A 20,948-nucleotide genomic window follows, 5' to 3' on the forward strand; every position below is an offset into this window, starting at 1 on the left:
CCTGTTGGGTCGCCTGTCTCGGCCTTGAATTTGTTTTCGTGCTTCTCTTTTCGTGTTTTTGTCCGTTCTCCTTAGCTGTGTCGAGTCTGTTGTGCAGCAGCAGAGAGTGAAGACCCAGAAACTTAAAATGGGATACGAGCCGAGACGTAACGACACACGGGGTGACTGTGATGAAAAACGAAATCTGAGAGGCGAGGGAGAGAAGAACACTGGGCGGAAGACACAGAGAAGGAAAGGAATCGCCGCTGAGCTGGTCGAATGGTGGCTAGCAACGGGTAGCTGCAGAAACACAGGGGCTCAGAGAATAGAGAGAAACTATTCAAGGAGAAAGAACGCAAGGGAAGGAAAATAAGGAACGGATGTGGCACAGGCGATGCAAGTGTCGATGGGCTCAGCTGGAACTGGGCTTAACACGAGGAGGTACTGGGCGATGGGCCACACAAAAAAGCCGGAATAAAATTAGAAAGCAAGATATGGAGAATAAAAGCCTCAGAGCAAGACCACCGACACAAAGTCACACAGACCCGCAGGCGCTGGACGACTTGGGAAGAAACCAACGACAACGAAGGCAAGACGCCTCACTGGGACTCGGGTCAAAAATAAAACAGTCCATAAAGCAGACCGAAACAAAACGAGTGACTGGGGACTTGTGCAGAGGGTGGTAAAGAGAAACAAAAGGCAGCCAAGGTGGAGGACCGTGGCGATGATGGGGGTTGTCTCGGAAGAAATGATGGAAGACAGGCCCGGGAGAAGCAGCACGCAAAAGTACGTCGTAAGTGCAATAAGAAGCAAGATTTGAAACAAAAGGCGGAGAATAAAGGCAAACAAGGAAAGTAAAACAAAACGAATCACAGCCCGACGGCGCAAAATAACGACGGTCTGGCCCCATTGGTTATGATGGATGAGGCTATTTACGACGGCAGTCACGCACTCTGATTTTGCCAGAGAGGAACGCCTGCTGGCGATTTCATCTCGTATACCACTGGTTCGGCGAGGGCCACATCATGACAAGGATTGCGTCTACACCGCAAGAAAATGAAAAAGATGAGACTGGCTTCGGAACAATACTTGGGACTGGAAAGCAAGAAACGTGGGTTGAACAAAGGCACACGAGAGGAACAGAGGACGAAGAGACCATCTATGCAGCCACTGTACGAGGGGTATTGCAATCTATTTACTTCTGCCTGTTGAGACAAATGCAAACATGTTGGATAGTAGCGGATAGTACACCAAAGAATAAATACAGTGGGTCAACGACAGGAACAAAAAGGTTTTAAGCCACATACAAAGAAAGGAGACAAACAATAAGCCGGTGTGTACCCAAGGAGGAACATGGAGGAAACGGAATAAAATAAAAGGATCAAAAACAGCCTGTATTCTGTGCTTCCTGCTTGCCACTCAACGGGGTAAAGGTAAACCAGGTTCACTTCGTCGTTCTTTGCCACATCGGTGTAAGTCGACTAGGGCGATCCGAAAGCGGCAGTTGGTGTGGTGGTTCTGGGTGTCTCTTCTTGGAGTCTGTCCTTTTCTTCCTCCTCTCCCCTTAATACATCCCGATATAGCCTCCGCGGTGACGGCGTCGACGTACGCCAAAAGGCCAATCCTATTTGCTCATTCCTTCTCCCCGGATATTTAATCTGCACGCGTCCGGTTTCTCAGGCTAAATTCAAAAATAGAGGCGAGAAGCCGGCACGAGACGTAACAGCAGAGTAAAACGTGGAGCAAATGGACGGGTCTGGGCGATCTCGCTTGCTACCTGGCCCGCCATTGCGCCCTCCGTCTAATCTGGCAAAGGCAGCCCGGATGCCGCATGGCTCTTTGGTGGCTGCTATTCAACGCGAACGCAAGCAGAGACACACAGAAACATACGCGTCGGATGGCCTCCCGACCAGGGAATAAGGTTATTTAGGTGTTCCTCTTTCTCCCCTTCTCTCTTTCTCTCTCGCCGCACTTTACATGGCCTGGCCCAATGGTCTCCTCCGGTCTTTTCGGTGTCTACTCGATTCCGTCTCGAGTCCCTGTGCATTCACCGACCCAAACTCACGTCAGCTGTCTACGTAAGTTCACTTCTCCTGGTAGACAGCCCCCAACTTGGCACTCTAGTGCCACTCCTGCATATCGCCAGGTACAACTGTTGTGATTTGTGGCGAGATCGCTCTTGGTCTCGTGGCATTTCTTTGATTCGTAGGCCGACAGGTGCGCCTGAACAGCTGACATTTGTCCCCGTCTCTCACACAAGTTCAGCAGATTCGCAAAAGACAAATATGTATCCATTTTCTTTAAAATAAAGACACATAATCGTCAGTGAAACCAAAACGGAAAATACAACACAAATTTTCTCATACAAGAAAATACTAAACCAAAATGCAGACCATGGTACATGTTCAACACTCAATTAGTGACTAACCTAGTAGGTACCGAGTCAAAGCAATTCACAATACATTTTTATAACATTTGTTTGGGTGGTCACTGCCAAGCAGACAAGGCATTAGATGTCGCCGTATACAGGTAATAATCCAAAACACCTAAAGATATATATACCAGCTATCCTATAATCCTGGTTCCAGCCCGATGAGAGAGTATAATTTATAGAGAGCAAAACGAAATAGACCAAAACTGGAATACGTACTTTCCAGGTACCAAAAATACACCAGCATCCATGTTCTCCTGTGCTATCGTAGGCATACGAAAAGGAGGGAAACGAAACAAGACGGAAACGAGAAATAGGCCAAGAAAAAAAATAGACAAACGTAAAGTCCCTTCTCTTCGGATCTGTGCTGTAGACAACGGCCGTTCTGCGTCTACGGGGTAGGCTACAGCCGTCCATGCCGCGCCTTGAAAATGGCCACCTTGTCGTCGTAAAAGAAAATCTCGCGCATCTGCAGCCGGGGCGGGCGCGGCAGGCCCGCGTCGCCGTCCTGCAAGAACGAGTCGTCCGAGTCGCCACTGTCGCTCAGATTGTCGGCGTCGTCGCCGTCGTGGAAGGGCACGCCCGGCGGGCCGGCAAAGGCATTGGGGGGTGCGTCGTCATCGTCGTCGTCGTCGTCGTCGTCCTCGGCAGCATCCTCGTCGTCGGCACTGCCGTCGCTGTCGTCGACATCGTCGTCGTCGTCATCCTCCGACGACGTCGACGACGTGTCGGAGCCGTCGTGGATGGAACCGTCGATACTACTGCCGTTGACATTGCCACTGCCGGTGGCGGCGCCGTTGCCGGCGCCGCCAGCAGTGCTCCCGTCCCCATCGGCCTGGTCCCGCTCCGAGCCGTGCAGCTCGACCACCTCGTAGCACTTGGCACCAATGCCGACAAAGCACAGCTGCACGTCGGGCCGCAGAGTGACAATGTCGGCAATCTGCATGGCCAGATCGTAGGGCTGCAACGGATCGACAAGGTGGTCGACAATGTGCTGGACGTGAAGCGAGCGCAGCTTCGGCAGCTGCGGTAGACGCTGCAAGAAGGTGTGCCAGCTCGCGTAGCTCATGGTCACGGCTAGCTCGCGCAGGTTGATCATGCGGCCACTGGTGAGGTACAGCAGGATGTCGTGGGGCAACACCCAGGTGCGGCGCCGGCGGGAGCCCTCGAGGTGGTCGGCCTCGGTACGGAGGCTGCCGTCAATCAGGAGTTTCCGGAGGCTCTGGCGGTGGGGTTTGATGGCGCTCTTGAAAATGTCATGGATGGTGATCTGGTTCGAGGCGTCGGAGTGGCGGCGGTTCTGGAGGAACAGCACCTCGAGCGAGTTGGGGGCGAGCGTGTCTCGGATAAAGTAAAGCAACGACTTGGACACGATGTCGGTGTGGATGCTCTTGAGGGCCATGTGGTAGCGCAGCGGCGCCGCGGAGGGGGAGGACAACGACGGATTGGAAGGCGCCGCGATGCCGAAACCGTGCCCGCTGTACGACGCGGTGGGGCGAAAGTGCTTCTTAAGCTGCCGCCAGAGCGAGTCGTGCTGCGGGCAGTTGAGGATGGTGAGCGTGGTGAGAGTGGACCAGTCGACGGCGCGCACGAGCACCTGCATCGACAGCGGCACACGTTCCAACTCGAGCGTAGTAAGCTTTAGCTTCTTGTCGAGTCGATGGGGTTCATCGACATCGTCCGCGTCATCGTCGTGATCATGATCGCGGTCGTTGTCACGGTTGGCGCGGGAGAGCGGCACATCGACGCCCTCGAGGGTAGGGGTGTCGTTGGGTGGTGGCGAGTGGGGGTTGTGCGGAGGGGGTGCGGCGGCAGCGGACGAAGACAACGAGGATGAGCTGGGTGTCGGTTGCGGGCTAGCAGATGCGAGGTCGCTCTGTGTGGACGTGGATGCCACTGGAGTCGTCTCACCGTCATCGACAGTGGACGCCGTTCCGTTCGTCTCGTGTCCAGCAGAGGCATCTGTCGATGTAGTTGCTTCTGCTGCCGCCGCCGCCGCCGGTATCAATTCTACAGTAACGCTACTCCTCGGTGCCGGCTCCGGTGCCGGCTTCCGGCGAATGTCATAGATGCGTCCCACCAGAACGCCCAGGACACCGCCAAGGCGACGCTCGCCAATGGTGCTCTCACCGGGCCAGCTAGCGTCCATGTCGACCTGCTGGAGGCTGACACCGTCCCAGGTCTGCACAAAGTCCTTGCCAATGGCGTGGGCTGCAATGCCGATGCGCAGCTCTGTCAGGCGGCTGTGTGAGCGCTCAATCAGCACGGCTAGCTCGTCGAGGTAGGCCAGCTCGTCAATGTCGAGGACGGTCAGGCTGCGCAGCGGCGGTACGACGCTGAAGGTGGGGAACTCGACGGGACTCAGCGAGTACGGAATGGCAGGCGGCGGCGGCGGGTGGCCGCCGTGAGGCGGCAGGAGAATGCCAGTGGGCGTCACGTTGCTGCCCTGAGGCACAAAAAGCTGCGGGGGTGGCGGCGCTGGCGCGATGCTGGGGCTTGTGGAGCGCGACGCGGGGGGCGTGGTGAGCGAGTTGTTGTGCCAGCGGATCCAAAGCCGGTCGAGCTTGCAGGTCTCCTGTTCCGGGTCGTAGTCGGGCAGCGAGGCGAGGGCCATGAAGACGTCGGAGACGACGCCGGTAGGCATATCCCAGACGAAATTCTCGAGGTTCCGCATCTTGGCAACACTCATGGCCACAAGTGTGCCGAGCATCTTGCCGCTCTCCTTGGTGATCATGTACTCGGCAACCCAGTCGCGTGGCCCATTACCAAGCGAGAACTTACGCGTGAACGTGGCATAGTCAGGGCTGCCGAACTTGGTGTAATGGCTAAAGATGCCGCTGCCGGGCTTGGTGGCCGACTTGGTGCCCGTGCTGTTGGGGCGGCCGCGTCGCAAACGGTTAGCAGTACGAGCGAACGCGCTGCCCAGACAAAGAGTGGACAGGCCGTAAGTCAAGGCGTCGACGCTCTTGCCTTCGGACACGGGTGCAGAAGGGTCTGGCCAGACAATGTCGAAGCGGGAGTAGATGTGTGGGACGGCCAGGTTGTACAGAGTCGAGTTGGTCAGGGCCAGGGACGTTAAATCATTCGTGTGCGTGATCTATACGAGTACACAGTTAGCGGGATACACAAATTCCGTGTAAGTGAGCGGTTGTCGTACCTCCTTGACAATCAACCGCAGAATGTCGTTTGGCAGCTCCAGCAGCGTCAACGGCGGCGTCGCCGACGGACTGTCGTCGACATCAGCCGCCGCGACGGGCTTCTCGCTCGGCACTGCCTTAGCCGGCAACTTCGTGTGCTTAGGATTCGACGAGCTGAGGGGCGGACCACTGGCGCTGCTGCTCCGTATTGGGTGTAGGGTTAGTGGAGTGGTGTGTGAGGCTGTTGCTATTGTCGGTGCCGCCGCAAGCGTTGGTGTGGCTCCTGTTGTGGCCTCTGGGAGGTTGACTGGGACACCGGCCAGTGCCGATGTCATAGTTGGGGGCGAGTGTGCGGCGGTGACGCTTTGCACATCGTTCACGTCCGTAGGATCGATCGCAGAGACGATGATTTCTTCCGACTCATATGTCGGCGGTGCGACGGGGGGTGCTTGCGGCTGTGGGAGTGCCTCGTAGCCGATGGGCAAGGGCAAGGCTGTGTTTGAGGCTGTTGGTGGTGTCTTTATGGGAGCGGCAGGAAAGGTCTCAGCGGTGCATTCGGGAAAAGGCCCATCTACAGGGAGCTCGGACTCTGCAGCTGGTGGAAGAGCCTCGGATGCTTTCTTTACTTGCGGCACCACTTCGACAGCAGAAGATGTTGGTACCGTTTTGACTGTCGCATCAGACGCCGGTACCGATGACGGCGGCACGGATGCCATGCTGTCGGAAGGGATGGTTGAGGAGGTGGCGGCGGCTCCGGGAAAAGTGTCGCCGGACATGGCTGGAGGAAGGCGGCCCTGAAACGGCTCGGCAGAGTAATCCAAGGTAAGAAGGCCAGGTGCGGTGAGGCCCGCCAGCAGTTACCAAAAGTCCAAAAAAGATAGAGACGAGGCGGAAATTGCGTAACAGACGTGTATAGGAGACGGACGAAGACGCTTTAGTTGGGGTTGAATAGAGGTCCAAAAAGAGGCTGGAGAGAGGAAGACAAGGCGATGCGATGCGGAGGAGGCGGTATGCGAGTGTCGATAAGAGATAGATGCAGGAATACGGGGAAAGGCGAAAGGCGGAGGCAGCAACGACGAGGTGACGATCGGACGGGGTGACAAGAAGGAGACAAGGCAGCGAACGTGGCGGCCTCAGTCTGCGTCGTCGAGAGGTAAAGAGGAGGATGTCACAGGATGCAGAAGCTGGGGCTGAGAGGTCTGAGGTTAGAAAAATAGGCAAGAGATGGTTTGTGGAGGAGGTGGATACGCAGGTGCGGAGGTAGCGCTAATGGGGGCAGGAGGCGGGCATACAACGGCGCACTGGGGAGGCTGCAAGCCTGAGCTCCAGCAAAGAGCAAGAGCGACCGGCAAATGGTGGGGCTGGCATCAGTGGGGGCCCACTCAGCACCCATACAGTTGTACCTTGGGTAAGGCAGTGGACTTGGGCCAATCAGCGACGAAGATTCTGTGCCTGCGTCCAGGCGACTGTCTCTTCTTACTGAGTGTTGTCTCAGTGAGGCGAATAAGTGCGACATTCAGGTACGGACGAGGTAAGACTACACCTATCTCAAAACGTCTTTTCAAAACAACATGGTGTGCAAAAATGGATTAATATGGCAGCTCGATTTCTAACATGAAATGAGCTATTCGAAAACAAAGAATCCCCAGCGAAAATAACTTTCAAGAGAATATGAATGTATATAAAAAAAAAGAAATGAACCCTGCGTCGGGGGCTGGAAATGTAACCCCAAGGAGTGGTTGGCAAAGGACCTGCAAAAGGCCTGGTTTCTGACCAGGACTGGGCCGTGTGAGCGCGTGTAATGGTTTCTGGGTCCAGGGTCCTGGGCTTGTGTCTGCCAACCGATTCGTCGTCTCTGAATATGTTGTTATATCGTCTTCTTGTGTTTTTGTCTCGACTCTGAACTTGGGCTGGGTTCGGAGGGAAGGAGCACGCGGGACACTTGCTCAGGGCGCGACTCTAACAGGAATGCACCGTTGATGTCACTTGCCCAAACGGGCAGCCGCCACGCACGACACGTTCTTGCCTTCTTCGTCTGAAAGTAACGACTTCCTTTGAGGCGCCCATAAAATGGCAACTGTGTCCGGTGGAGTTTACAGCTGCTTTTCAATATCCTTCACAATTGAATCACGACGCCGCTTTGTAGCAAGTCACGAAACAAGCGACCACTCGTCACAGTGCCACATTACCTGTCACGTTCGTTGTCGACTCTAGCTTCACACACTCACCGCCTGAACCAAACTAGCGCCCGTGTTGTCCGTCGTCTGCCACCCCTGCCTGCCCTGAATCTCGCGCTACTTGGCCGAGGCCTTTCTCTCTGTCCTTGTCCTTCTCCCAACAAAGGGCGGCTGCAAAAGCGACCACCAGCTGCGACCGCCTGTTTCTGCCTGGTTTATCTTTTTCGCGACAAAGAGATAATAACACGATTTGATTTCGCGACCCTGGAGAAGACGTGGCGAATACAAGAACAGCGCATCCGCATTGAGGTTGACGATATCCCCCGCCCTCTCGCTTTCTCTCTGTTTTCCTCTTTCTCCGTACCCCAACTTTCACTTTATTGTCGCTCCCGTGCGCGACCCGTCTAGAGCATTTACCGCGCATCAACCGCATCCAACGCATCAACCGCTTGTGCCGCCGCCGCCACTCCCAGCCGGCGCCCAGAGAGGACCCTGAAAGGACTCGACCAGACTCATAGAGATACTTTGACTACGTACCTGTCCGGTTCTTTACTTGCGCCTTAATACTCGAACGTCGCCGTCGAGAGAGCACATCAACAAACTACAGCCTCTGGAGTACGAATATTCCATATACCAGCACTCCTCCACTCGCAACCACGAACGCCTCTCGCTCCCACACTTTACCACACAACATCCCACCCGCCATGTCCAAATTCTTCGAGGAGCTCTGGGAGTCCATCTTCACGCCGGGGCCCACGCCCACGTTGCTGATTGCCACCAATGTCACCTTTGCGGTCCTGCAGGTCGTCCTGTTCGTCCTCCTGATTGCCACCTACTCGATCCACTTTATCATTCTGTCGGTCCTGTCGGCCGGCCTCTGGTGGGCCATCAACTGGTTCGCGCGCGAACTGCAAGTGGCGCGCGCCTTGCAGGACGAAGAGGAGGAGAAGCAAAAACACAAGCAGCGGCGCCGGGCGGCCGTGGCGGCCGCGACGGCGTCACCTGTGTCCACGGACAGCGAGACGGAGGTGGAAGAGAGCGATGTGGGCACGACAAAAGAAAAGGCCACAGGCCAGAGCAGCGGTGGCAGTCGTGGACAGGTGCGGCACCGCACGACGGCAAAACAGGCGGCAGCAGAGGGCAGCGCCGGAGCGGTGCCGGCACTGGCCTCGGCGGCAGGGGCGGCGGCCACAACGACAGGCGATGCGCCCGGGAGCCAGGACAGTAACAATGCCAGCACCGGCAGCGGTAGCCAGCGTTTGTCGAGCAGCCGGTCCGGTGTGAGCACCGAGGACGAGTGGGAGAAGGTGTCGGAGAATGAACAGTAGGGGCGAGCGAGCCTTGTCTCGCGGTGACCGAACTGCCCACTCTAGACCGCCTCAATATGTATAGGCTGTCTTTTGTGCACCAAGATCGTCTGCACCCCATCCATCTGTACATAGCGAATTTCGCAAACAGCCAGCGGCCATGTTTGCGCCAATGTCCCGCAGCTTGGCATACAATGACAACTTGTCGCATTTTCAAATTACATCCAGTCTCATATTGAAGATATATGTCGACCTCGGGGTGTCTTCCGGCATGCTCTCTTACTACGAGTATCCCATCGATGTGGCCGTTGTGTTGTTTAGAGCTTCTCCCGCCGTGGAGAAGACAAGCTTTAGGTCTTCCTGTGTTGCGTCCCTGTTGGGTGTTACTTTAGCGGGGTAGCTTTTTGGTGGTGCTTGGCTTGTAGTTTGTGTCGTAGAGGTACCAACCTTAGCGCAGCTTTTTGGCTGGCAGCAGCACGTGACGCCCTTTTGGAGCCTTTCTGAAGAGCCTTTGTAAACAATTTTCGAAATTGTAGGCCGTCTAGCTTGTCGCAACAATCCAAGGCTGCCACCACACGACCAGCTCCATCCACCAACGACGTCCACCTCGTCACGTCTGCACGCAGGCGAGCCTAATTTACGCTCACATAATCGGCATCCCCTTCTTCTCGTCACCCGGCGTCGCCATCGTCCCTCCCCTTTTCCCTCCCACAAGTCACCAGACAGCCGCCATCATGAAGCTCGTCCGGTACGTCGCGTTGTTGCGCCTCACCCACCCTTCCTCTGACCTCTGGCATCTCTAACCCCTTCCTCGTAGGTTCTTGATGAAATGTGCCAACGAGACGGTCACCATTGAGCTCAAAAATGGCACCATTGTCCATGGCACCATCGCCTCCGTCTCGCCCCAGATGAACACCGCCCTCCGCAACGTCAAAATGACCCCCAAGGGCCAGGACCCAATCCCCCTCGACACCATGAACCTGCGCGGCAGCACCATTCGCTACTTTATCCTCCCCGACAGCTTGCCGTTGGACACCTTGCTGGTGGACGACGCGCCCAAGCCCAAGAACAAGGCGCGCAAGGAGTCGGACCGCACGGGCGGTGCAGGCGGCGGCCGGGGTGGGCCACGGGGCCGTGGCCGGGGTGGTCGGGGCGGTGGACGCGGCTTTGGCGGTGGTGGACGCGGTCGGGGCGGGTTCCGCGGGCGGGGGTAGACGCGGGCAAGGTGTGCGAAGCGAGACTTGGGGCGAGGCTGTCCGTCGTGCCTCGACAGCGCGTTGGGAACCCGCCTTTGGGGCTTTGTTTTACCTCGTTGCATTCGTTTCATTTCTGCCGGCTCTGTTTTTGGTGTATTGATAGTCTGGCATGGTTTGTACTTTCATTTGCCTCTCCTGGCATGTTGCCTTGATTTCTTTACTATTTTTGTTTCTTTGGATTCCATGGGCGTTTACGGAACGTGCGCTGGGCAGCGGTGAGGGCCAAAAAAGAAGGGGCCAAAAAATCATTTACGCGAGATAGAAAAAAAACGAATATGATAAAAACAGACATTACCTGGAGACAGGAGTACAATTGCAATTCTATGACGTTCAATTGTATGACGTTCGATATATAGATGTAAATGCTTCAGTAAGGAAACGCAACGCTTTCTGCACAGCAGATGTAAAACCCAAAACAACATGAAAGAACGCCAGACGCCTTTGCATGCAACAAGTTTCCCCGTTAGTCGCGCCAAATGCGCACAATCTGCAGCTTCTCCCAGCCTGCCTGCTTGCCGCTGGAGCCCACCGTTTCTGCATGCCAGGACACCGTCGCATCTAAGCAAGGCCACGCCCGAATACGCTCCTTGACGGCGTCGGGCCGGTTCTGCGCGCACAGCAAAATATAGGCACATCCACGCCCTGACAGCACGTCGGGCAGCGCCTCGAGCAGCCGGTCGGTCGTCTCCATGCCGTCGTGCCCGCCTGCGTAGGCCAGCTCCAGCAGGTGCGAGTCGCGGGCAAAGTCGTCGCGCGTGTCCGACTCGTTCTGGGGCAAAGTCGGCGTCGGCACGTACGGCGGGTTGAAGAGCAGCACGTCCACCTGGCCGGGGCGCAGGGCCGAGACCAAGTCGGCGCGGAGGGCGCCCACAAGCGTGCCAGACACAGAAGGGCCTGCCTCCTGGACCGCGCGCCGTACTGTCTCTGCTGTGGCCGCGCAGGCAAACGTGTTGACGTCGACGGCCATGGCCAGCGGACGAGGCGCGGTCTCCCCGAAAAGGTGGGCAGCCTGTGCAACAACAAAGGCGAGCACGACACCGGAGCCGGAGCCAATCTCAACGACCAGCGGTGCTGTTGTTGGGCCCGAGCTCGTGTCCCCAAACCTGGACTGCAAAAACGCCGTCTCTGCGGGCAGGGCGAGCGTGTCCATCATGAGGAACGAGTCCTCGGCCGGCTCGTAGACGCGGCTGTATGGGACATGCGAGGTGTCTGGTGTGGGTAGCATGGTGGATCTGTGGATGTGGTTGTTGGGTAGATGAAGAATGTGTGGTTGAACGCTTTGGAGTGGTTTGATGTTGAAAATCTCAAACTAGAGAGCCGCCACCAAAATACTGTTAGACTAACACCGCGCCGGACGATAGACATCACCACTCTTTATTCTGTTCCCAGCACCTTTACTTTCCAGTGAAATTTCAAAGAAAAATAAAATAACAATAACGACTCAACCAGTGGGCGATGCAGTTTTACTTGCAAATAGCATTTTCAACAATAATAACCAGCGCTATTCTATCCAACCTCACGCCCAAACAGTCCATTTGAAACCACCAAGCGAGAAGCGTCATCGTACTTTTAACAACAATACAACCCGTACTCCAGAATCCAATACAATAAATCTAATGACACAAGGCACCATCAAGCAGAGTCCACGTCCCCGCATCTCCAGTGGCTGGTCCTCCCTCCTCCCCCTCACATCACATCGCACCGGCACTCCAGCCCGAAATCCTGCGGGTCCGGTCCCGTCCCTAGCCGCATGCCGTTCTGCACGTCCAGGATGCGCCTGACGTAGTTGCGGTCGTAGACGCCGCCGAGCGTGTGGACGGGGCACGGCACGGCCGACCAGGCGTGTTCGGCCTGGCGTTCGCGGTGGGTGTCGCGGCCGGTAAAGAGCTCCCATACACTGGGTTTGAGGGCCGATGTGCCGTACCCAGAGGACCCGGAGCCGTAGCCGGCGCGTGTGGCGTACCCCGAAAAGAAGGAGGGACAGGTCGAGAAGCCCATGCCGGGGCCGCAGGGCTGGGCGATGGCCAGCCAGCGGCATCCGCACAGAGGGTGGTCGTAGTAGGCTGTGCGACACATTGCGGGGGCAGAGTGGCGTTTGTTGATGTTGTCGTAGAGACCTCTGGGCAAAATGATGTTGGCGACGGAAGGGAAGAGAAGAAGACAAACCGACAAAGATATCGTTGCCAGAAAGGCAGACGCGTCACTGTGCAAAATGAGATGAAACGGAAGGAGCCTTCGGTGACGCAAGGAACAATGCAAATTGGGTATTCGAAAGGAAAAAAAAAAAAAAAGGAAAAGAAAAAGGGCGCAGGCTATCAACAATACCAGCACAATCTGCCAGCTATATACACTTGTGTGACCATCACCTCTCATCGGCTGTCTCGTCCAGGTCCGTCATGGTCCCGGTGTGCTCGGCAAGCACGGCCTCGTCCTCGTCAATCACCTCGTCGGCCGCCTCGTGCGCAGCGTCGACGGCCTCTTCATCGACATCCTCGCCTTCCATGTCGTTGCCGTCCTCCACTGCATTTTCGTCGGCGTCGTCAACGTTGGTCCCTTTGGGGCCGCCTCGCACGCTTGGCGCTCCGCTTGGCGCTCCGCTCGGCGCTCCGCTCGGCGTGCCCAACAGCTGTGCCAGCATTCCTTCAATGCGCTGCATCGATGCCTCCAGCCCGTCCAACCGCGTGCGCACGTCCTCGTCGACGGCCGTCGTCGGAGCACTGCCGTTTCCGTGCCCATTCTCGTCGGCCTCCATCTGCAACAACCGCTTCAGCTTGTCCGGATCCAGGCCGGGGAAGGCAATACTGTCCCGTCGGCTGGTACCCGTGGCTTTGGGTGGACGAGGCGTACGGGCACCGCCCTGTGATGCGGCTTGTGGCGGTTGCGCCGTCGGGGCCTCGGCAAACTTGACGGTCGAACCGCTCCGTTGCAGGCCACCGGGGCCAGTGCTGCCTGCATTGGATCCTGGGCGGGCCTCGGTGGACGCACCGTGTTGTGTCTGCCCAGGCTGCGCCTGGGTCTGCTGTTCCTGCAGACTCTGCGCTTGCAGCTTCGCCAGTGTCGGCACGGCGTCCGTCGGCTGCTGGCGGGTAAACTGCCGTCGGATCAAATGCCGTGTCAGGTCGTCATCCGCCGCAATCTCCTCCTCGACGGAATCGGGCGGCGGCATGTCAAAGACAGCCTGGATGTCCGAGTGGGCCGTGATGCGCCACCGGCCCCAGAACGAGTCGCGGGCCGCGCGAGCACGGGCGGCGGCGTATGCGGGGGACGTGGGGTGGGCGGTCAGGCGGCCGCGGGTGGACGTGGGCGGCCGGTTGAGGCCGGCTTCGGTGGAGCGGTAGGCCGAGTAGTGTTTCGAGTAGGGCGAGGAGGGCCACAGCAGGCGGCGTTCGGCAATGGCAATGACGAGCAAGATGGGCAGGTTGATGGACCGCACGCAGGCGACGTGGATCTTGTGGAACCAGCGGGGACTGACGAGAAACTTGAGGGGCACAAGAACAAAGAGGGCCAGGATGTTAAAGGGCGGCTGGTAGGCAAAGATGGCGTCGCTCTTGACGCCCTCGAGGGTGAGGACGGCGCGGCGGTACTGGATCTCGGCGGTCGCGTTGGAGACGATGGTGCTGAACGTGTTGGACAGCATGGACACGAGGATCGTCAGGAACAACGTGTTGCCGAGGAACGCAAAGGCCACCATCAGCGACGGACCCAGCAGCCAGTGGAACTCGGTCGAGCGGTGGATGCCGGTGCCGTCGAGACCGAACCAGATGTACACCATCCACTTGCCAATCATGACCACGGAAAACCGGCCCTCGCCAAGCCAAGAGAGCGACAACAGGAATCCGGCAAAGCACCACGCGGCCAGGAACGTTAAGAGGGTAAAGTCGGCCACCATGGAGCGCAGCGAGACGAACAGCAGATTGTCAGACAGTACAGTAAACGCGATGCGCGGGATGAGCACAGGCGCGGCCAGAGCCATGACGTCCAGAGCCTGCTGGCCGGCACCGCCGGGTGCGTTGCCCGTGCGGAAACCCTGGATGCGCAGGAGGAGGTAGACCCAGTAGACGACAGCATAGGCCACATCCAAAAACGACCACAGGTTCTGCGTATAGACATGCCAGCCGTGCTCCAGAATGGTGGCAAACTGGTCGAGGACCCAGCCAAAGGAAAAGATGGAGAAGGCAAGCTCGAGGCCGCTGTAGCGCGCGGCGTCCCGCTCGGCCATGAAGCAAAGGTACAGGACCAGCAGCGTGGTAAACTGCAGCGACTCGAGGATGTTGCGCGTGCGCGGCACAATGAGGCGGTACTGGTTGAGGAGGGACGCGCCGCGCGGGTCGTAGAGCGCAATGGGCTTCTGCTTGTAGCGGTCGGGGATGAGGTTGAGAAGACTCGAGGGCGTGTACGTGACGCGCCCCACGTAGATGGCCTCGATGACCTTCTGGCAGGCCGTGGACGACAAAAACAGCTTGGCCTCGCTGAGAATGGCCACCTCGAGCGCGGGCAGCGACCGCCGGTAGAGCCACGCCGCATCGTGCCCTGCCGGGTCCGCGGCGTCCTCGGCATAGCTCGGCCGCACGGCGTCGGGCGCATTCTGGAACGGCTCGAAGCCGGCCACCAAGATGTGCGACAGCACCAGCAGCCCCTCGAGCCCCTCGTTGTCCTCGTTGAAGCGCCGCAGGATGCGGTGGGCAATCAGCTCGCACAGCGTCGCCCGCGTAAAATTGACGTTTTGGCGGTTGCTGAGGTGCGCCTGCTCGTGCAGGAAGCGTGCCCGGTTGACCAGTAGACAGTAGACAATGGAAATGTCGTCGAGCTCGTACAGCTTGTCGACGAGCGGGCGGACCACGGACAGGTTGATGCGCATGTCGTGCAGCTGCTCGGGCGACAGGTAGTCCTCGACAACCGACACAATGTCGCGGCGGATGCGGTGGATGTTGGTGTAGACGGGCAGGTGGGTGTGCGGATTGGTGGTGCACGAGTAGATGGGGTCGGGCTCGAGGTCGTGGTTGAAGGTGCGCCGCATGGGATGCAAGAGCGGCTGCCGCTCGTCGTGGTCGGTGTTGGTGGCGTACGACGCCGTAGACGTCGCGGTGTCGGACCGTGAGCGGCCATGACTGCTGGCCGGGGGCGGCGTCCGGGCCGGCCGGGGTGTACGAGCCGTCGTGTTCGGCGATCGTGGCGGCGGCGGTCCCGATGCTGTCCCAGATCCGGATCGGGACCCAGACCCGACGGCCGTGCCGGTACTCGTCCCGGACGCCATTCCGTCGTGTACACTCTCGGTCGTCACGTTTCGGCGCAAAGGGTGTGGTCGGTGGGATGGGTGGTGTGGTGCCGGTGAGGCTGCAGCCAATCCGCGTTTCGACGGCTGCATCGTCGAGGACGAAGGCGGCGGTGGTAGATGGTACTCGGTGGGGGTGGGCTCGAAACAAGAAAGGAATCGTTGAGAGCTCGCGCTGAGGGCGTACACGTCCGCCGTCGACGTCGAAATGGGTCACGCGAGAGGGGCCACAACGTTGGCCATGATCAAGGTCAAGAGAAATCAAGAGAGAAAGTCGATGACGCAGACCAAAACAGAGGAACGAGGCGATAAGCGAAACAGGGCGAGAACGACGGCGTACGACTCGGCGAAAAGGCCGCAGATCGGTCGAAATCAACACAGACGATGACAGAGCACGACGGTAGCAGCAGATGGCGCGGTGGTGGTGGTCAATTGTGGTGACAGGTCAAGATGGGAGACAAATGTACGCGACAAAACTCGACGTTGAATGGATGCAGAGATCCCTTATCACCTGTCGTTGAACGTTGTATTGCAACGGCCTTTGGCAGTGACGCAAAGGCTACAACAGGAAAGAGCAAGTGGACTGGACTGGCCACTAAGGCGAGACAAAACTGTTGTGTGGCTAGCGGCACCATCTAGAGTCTAGAGGCCTTGGCTTAGCTGCAGCAGCGCCTCGTGGTGGACTTCAGAGGCTCAGTCTGGACTCTAGGCTTGGCCTGGCAGGCCTGGCAGTATCACTGAGATGCATGCCCACTAAGGCAGTTGGTCATCTATGGCTTCGACAATAGTATCGGCACGACCAACAACATACATGTCCATCCGAAGTAAACAGACGAGTTTCGTGGATATTGGGAATAATTGAGACAAAACCTGCCGATGTATTAGAAGCCAAATCCAATACATCGATTGCCTCGTCGGAAGTTAACAGCTTCTCACATGTTAATTTGTAGATCAGCAGATATAATTAGACTTCCAACACTTTGGTAAAACAGATTGGTGGCTTGTACTTTAATGATTTGGCGCAGAAATCATAAGAAAAGTCGAAGGCGGCCTGTTGTGTTTTCTTTCTTCATGTGTAAAAACGGGTAAAAGCCGCAAGCACACACATACAAAAAAAGAATGAAAATACGATGAGGCGATGTAAAGCGATGCAAACCGAAACCAGTGCGTCAGTTTGTCATACAAGAGTCCTCAAAACATGCGGCACAGTCCAGGAGGATGACTATTTGTGCAATCGCGGTGCATACATAGCAAGAGAATAAAGTGAATGGGAAACGGCGGCTTGAATTGGGCATGCTGCATGCATTTGTTGCATGTTGTGTTACCTCGGCGAACAATACTCTGCGAACGAAGAACAGTCACAAAATTCGAGGGCAGAGTGCAGCATGAGCAGCTGGGTGGAAACGAAACTCACATGCAACTTCTTGCTCGAACGGGCTTCCTGCAGATGCAAGTAACCGTACTGACCCGCCATCACAGTGGTCACCGTATCCAAAGGCTCCTATACGAAGCAGACGTCCAGCCACCGGTCTTTCTGCGGTCCGCCCGGAATTATCGTGTGTCCGCGGAGAAGAATTGTTGTCCGAAACAGACAAGTCAGATCGCAATCGAGGCGGAGACCGGCTGCCTGTTTGTGGAAATCCTGGAAGCTGACAGAAAGGGAAGAAAGGACGCCGCACAGGCCGACAACGAACGACAACAATCAGACAAACTAGTTGCACTTGCCGTTGTCGTGTGTACGCTTACATACATGGATATGTCAACAAGTACCCTTACGGCAGTAAACAAAGCAGAGACGCAGGCCGTAGCGAGGAGTGTCGGTGTGCTCGTTTTCGGCTAGACGCAGGCTCGGTGTGATGGGGTGAGAAAAATGTGGCTTGAGAAAACAAACGAAATGGAAAGCATCGAAGGTGCGAGAGATTTGACTCAGGGCCGTGTCAACGAAAAGGCAACCAGGAAGGACAAACAATACTGCTGACGCATTGTCATGTGGGACACGGGTCACGAGTGAATCCACCTATGTGTTGTCTCTATTGCCGTCGTTGATGGCCAACAAGATACAACATCAGATACAAACATGTGCGAAGACATTGATGACGATGCCTCGTATGGATACATTGCTGTCAATGAGAAGTCGTTGTTTTGTAGAGTAATGTTCCTCGCACCCGACACAAGCTGAGCAGATAATGATGAACAAAACGGAACAAATCACAAGGAGCACAAAGTCTACTCCCTGCACTTTGTAGTTCCAGCAACGTATACTGGAACACAAACGTAATTAATTGGGGGAATACGACGGGAGGTCTGGAAAAGAAAGAAAAAGAAACAGAATAAGTACAATGCCCCTTACGACCTTCGAGTAGCTTCGAAAGAATTATGGCAATTCGTAAAGGTAAAGTGCAGTAAGAAAGGGGGTCTTAGTGACTGTGGAGGTTTTTTGCAAGATACTTTGCGTTTATGACGGGTGTCCCTCTGCTAAGCCGGCATAACAAATAAGCCACTACAAACGGAAGTGCAAATGAGTAACTTGCCCTCCAGTTATAAAATAATAATGATGGAAGAGGAATTGAGTTGCTGGGCTACTAAGAGAAACGAACGTCGAACATGAACCACCTTTGGCCACGGCCGATGAAGATGCTCCCTGGCTGTGTGCTGGGAAAAGGATGAGAGATCATGATAGTAATATATATAGTTGCATAATATTTTCGACGGGCCTGTGAATTATTCGAGTCCAAAGTCGGCCAGAAAGTGGGAAGAACATGGCCACGTCTACGAAAGAGGTATGGCAGCACGGTGCATTTCGCGAGTACGTAACGGAGCGTAAATACAACTCAGCCTCGCAGACACCATCGCTGTCCATAGCATTCAGCGCTAGAGTTCGCACTTGTACCCTCTGACTGATGACATGAGCTGTTAGCCCGCATCTGGTTCGAGGTTCTACCTTACAATCATTACTTCTCTTGCGTTTGTGAACTGGCAAATTTCGATTTGCGAGTTTCGATTTATTTATTTTTCGATTTAATTTTACCATCTTCTGGGACTCAACAGCGTTTGATTTACCCAGGAAGGGGCTGAAGGCAACCCAACCAAAGAGACTATTCGCAATGACCACTAGAAAGGAATAAAGAAGCAAACCGGGCTAAACTCTACCGATGGCTTTTTCTTTTTCGTTTTGTTCGAATGCTCGTTCTAATTTTACCGTCGTCTGCGTCCATGCATCATTTTATCCCGCTTTCTGTTACCGTCTAGCCCTTTCAATGCGACGTACGAATGTGTATCTCTTCACTTTTATGGGAAGCGAGCTTGGGCATGACCCAGTTCCGGTTGGTCAGAACCGCCGAGAAGTATCTGTCATTGGAAGCACGGTCAGCATAGACAAACAGACGAGCACACTGAAGTCCGTCGCCCCAATTTTGCTCCTGATCTCATCACAAATCGTTTCTGCACGTTTGGGGCGTGTTGGCGCCCACACTACACCAGAAGAGTACGTTGCCTGACACGCTATTCTCACGACGCCTTTAGCGACGTTTATCCCAACACTAAAAGTGCACCGCACAATGGCCGCTCTATCCGATGTGAGGGAGGTTGGGGTTTTATGTCCAGCGCTCCAACATTCTCACTTGCATCCATCCGTGTCGTCTCTGCGTTGGCTGTGCCTTTTTGCAAACGAGCTCTTTATTGCTCCCTTTACACGAGTGCAACAGAGTCTGTGATCGGTGGCTCCTATTACACGTCCTCGTCCTTGCATGGTCGTCCATGGTCAGCTCACTTGCACAGGATGCTTATCGCCTCTCCCTTCCTTTGGGCCCATGCATTTTCCCCCTGCAGTTGGTAAGGCGGCATGCTGGGGTGATGAGATATTTTTACTTTTTTATAGTTTTCTCGCTCCGCACAGCGCCACGTAAATACGTAAAATGAGACGCGGAAGCCACGGACATCTTTGACCCAGACCTGGTCCAGAGACTATCCCACGGAAGGCCTTATGTTCAAAGCAATGATCTTTATAGCCTCGCTGGTGGGACCACGCCTAATGAATCGGTACCGTTCAGTACGCCTTTGTCACTGCCGATCCTGCTACTCACTTACACAGTATGTCGAAAGGCGTGTGTGCTTTATAATGTGCATCGCCCCGTCCGCCTTGTGTATGGGCGTAAATTTTACAGAACTGTCTAAACAGTGAATGTGCATGGGGTCCGATATTTCTTCTTTGTAAATTTCCACTTTTGTTGACACACAGTTGTGAATGCAAACATCCCCAGGCGAGCCAGGGCCCGAATATTTCCCAACATGTAAATGAAATGGGGCGTAACACATAGAAGCAATGGGAAAGTGCATAAGACAACGAGCAGGAAAAGGACAAGGCCGCTCGGTCACACAAATATAATGCAAGCTAAAATGCAGACCTGCGGGGGGCCAGGAAGGCGGTCTGTTGTCTGTTCATTACCTGAGATACATAGAAAAGAAATATGGCCGAGGGCAACTCTTTCCCTAAGAAGGCACATGGCTGGCTCACCAAACATTTACCCGTTTACCTTGTATTTCGAAAACACTGAGCTCGGCCCTCCAACATTTATAGGGACTGGCCCGGCATTTTTGTATTGACCTCTCCGTCGAGATTTACTCCGTCGGCATCGGAAACAATTACGCCAACACCACCAAACCGAGGGTTCATAGAAGGTGGCATCGAACCTGCCGAGCATGGCGACTTGGATTACTCCGTATTTTACAGACCATTCTCTGGGACTCCTTCGCTTCAATCGTTTGAAACTTGTAAATTGGTTATTGGTTGCCGCTGAAACGCATTTACATGTAACAGTATACACTGCAAACGAAATGCCTGGGCATCGTGCACTGGACGATGCGCTGTGCTGTGGTACTACTTTGTAGTGGCGAACCAAGTCTGCTCATTGCCCAAAACGGAAATAGTTTGGTATCAATGTCATCTGAAGGACGGACTCTGGACGGCAAGACCCACCCACTCAATGTCTGTCCCAATACGGAAGGCACTGTGACCGATGGTGCTCGGAGAAAGAGCGCAGGTGGAAAGCGCAGACAGGGAAAGAACGATGCTGCCGTAAACAGCATCTACCCCCTGTGGAAGAAGAATCCTGCAGATAAACATCCAAATATTGCAATGTATACACATCTCTTCTCAACACCTAGTGACAACAGCTATTACTCAACGCGACGATTTGCGGTGGCGTGTTTCGTCGAGTTTGTTGCTCAGCGAGCCTGTGAACACCCGCCGAAGCTCCACCATCTCAGAGACGAGAACTACGGCGGTGTCAGCGACGAACATCAATAGCACGATTGTCATCGAAGGACGTCAGGATTCACCAACGCGTGTGGCATTACTACAGCCAAATCTACACTGCATTACTGCTGGCAC

The 20,948-nt window shown here is 55.6% G+C and overlaps 8 protein-coding genes across 8 annotated transcripts; 4 read left to right on the plus strand and 4 right to left on the minus strand.

Moving 5' to 3' along the window:
• Positions 1–2,813: 2,813 nt before the first annotated feature.
• Positions 2,814–6,323, minus strand: SPSK_00673 (F-box domain protein; the record flags this gene model as incomplete). Its single annotated transcript, XM_016727623.1, has 2 exons — positions 2,814–5,507; positions 5,568–6,323. The coding sequence occupies 2 exons, from the start codon at positions 6,321–6,323 to the stop codon at positions 2,814–2,816; spliced, it is 3,450 nt and encodes a 1,149-aa protein (XP_016584398.1).
• A 2,105-nt stretch (positions 6,324–8,428) lies between these two features.
• On the plus strand, positions 8,429–9,052 carry SPSK_00901 (uncharacterized protein; the record flags this gene model as incomplete). Its single annotated transcript, XM_016727844.1, has 1 exon — positions 8,429–9,052. One exon carries the CDS (start codon positions 8,429–8,431, stop codon positions 9,050–9,052), a length of 624 nt encoding a protein of 207 aa, XP_016584399.1.
• A 713-nt stretch (positions 9,053–9,765) lies between these two features.
• SPSK_00921 (small nuclear ribonucleoprotein D1) lies at positions 9,766–10,245 on the plus strand (the record flags this gene model as incomplete). The annotated part of the gene is made up of 2 exons (XM_016727863.1): positions 9,766–9,779; positions 9,849–10,245. The coding sequence occupies 2 exons, from the start codon at positions 9,766–9,768 to the stop codon at positions 10,243–10,245; spliced, it is 411 nt and encodes a 136-aa protein (XP_016584400.1).
• A 505-nt stretch (positions 10,246–10,750) lies between these two features.
• SPSK_00886 (methyltransferase) lies at positions 10,751–11,512 on the minus strand (the record flags this gene model as incomplete). Its single annotated transcript, XM_016727832.1, has 1 exon — positions 10,751–11,512. One exon carries the CDS (start codon positions 11,510–11,512, stop codon positions 10,751–10,753), a length of 762 nt encoding a protein of 253 aa, XP_016584401.1.
• A 461-nt stretch (positions 11,513–11,973) lies between these two features.
• On the minus strand, positions 11,974–12,363 carry SPSK_00934 (uncharacterized protein; the record flags this gene model as incomplete). Its single annotated transcript, XM_016727876.1, has 1 exon — positions 11,974–12,363. One exon carries the CDS (start codon positions 12,361–12,363, stop codon positions 11,974–11,976), a length of 390 nt encoding a protein of 129 aa, XP_016584402.1.
• A 286-nt stretch (positions 12,364–12,649) lies between these two features.
• Positions 12,650–15,652, minus strand: SPSK_00688 (receptor-activated Ca2+-permeable cation channel; the record flags this gene model as incomplete). The annotated part of the gene is made up of 1 exon (XM_016727638.1): positions 12,650–15,652. The coding sequence occupies one exon, from the start codon at positions 15,650–15,652 to the stop codon at positions 12,650–12,652; it is 3,003 nt and encodes a 1,000-aa protein (XP_016584403.1).
• Positions 15,653–16,973: 1,321 nt separating this feature from the next.
• Positions 16,974–17,399, plus strand: SPSK_00926 (uncharacterized protein; the record flags this gene model as incomplete). Its single annotated transcript, XM_016727868.1, has 1 exon — positions 16,974–17,399. One exon carries the CDS (start codon positions 16,974–16,976, stop codon positions 17,397–17,399), a length of 426 nt encoding a protein of 141 aa, XP_016584404.1.
• Positions 17,400–20,495: 3,096 nt separating this feature from the next.
• SPSK_00937 (uncharacterized protein) lies at positions 20,496–20,864 on the plus strand (the record flags this gene model as incomplete). Its single annotated transcript, XM_016727879.1, has 1 exon — positions 20,496–20,864. One exon carries the CDS (start codon positions 20,496–20,498, stop codon positions 20,862–20,864), a length of 369 nt encoding a protein of 122 aa, XP_016584405.1.
• Positions 20,865–20,948: the final 84 nt, after the last annotated feature.

The sequence above is a fragment of the Sporothrix schenckii genome (assembly GCF_000961545.1).
Source record: "Sporothrix schenckii 1099-18 chromosome Unknown Cont48, whole genome shotgun sequence".
Taxonomy (NCBI): domain Eukaryota; kingdom Fungi; phylum Ascomycota; class Sordariomycetes; order Ophiostomatales; family Ophiostomataceae; genus Sporothrix; species Sporothrix schenckii.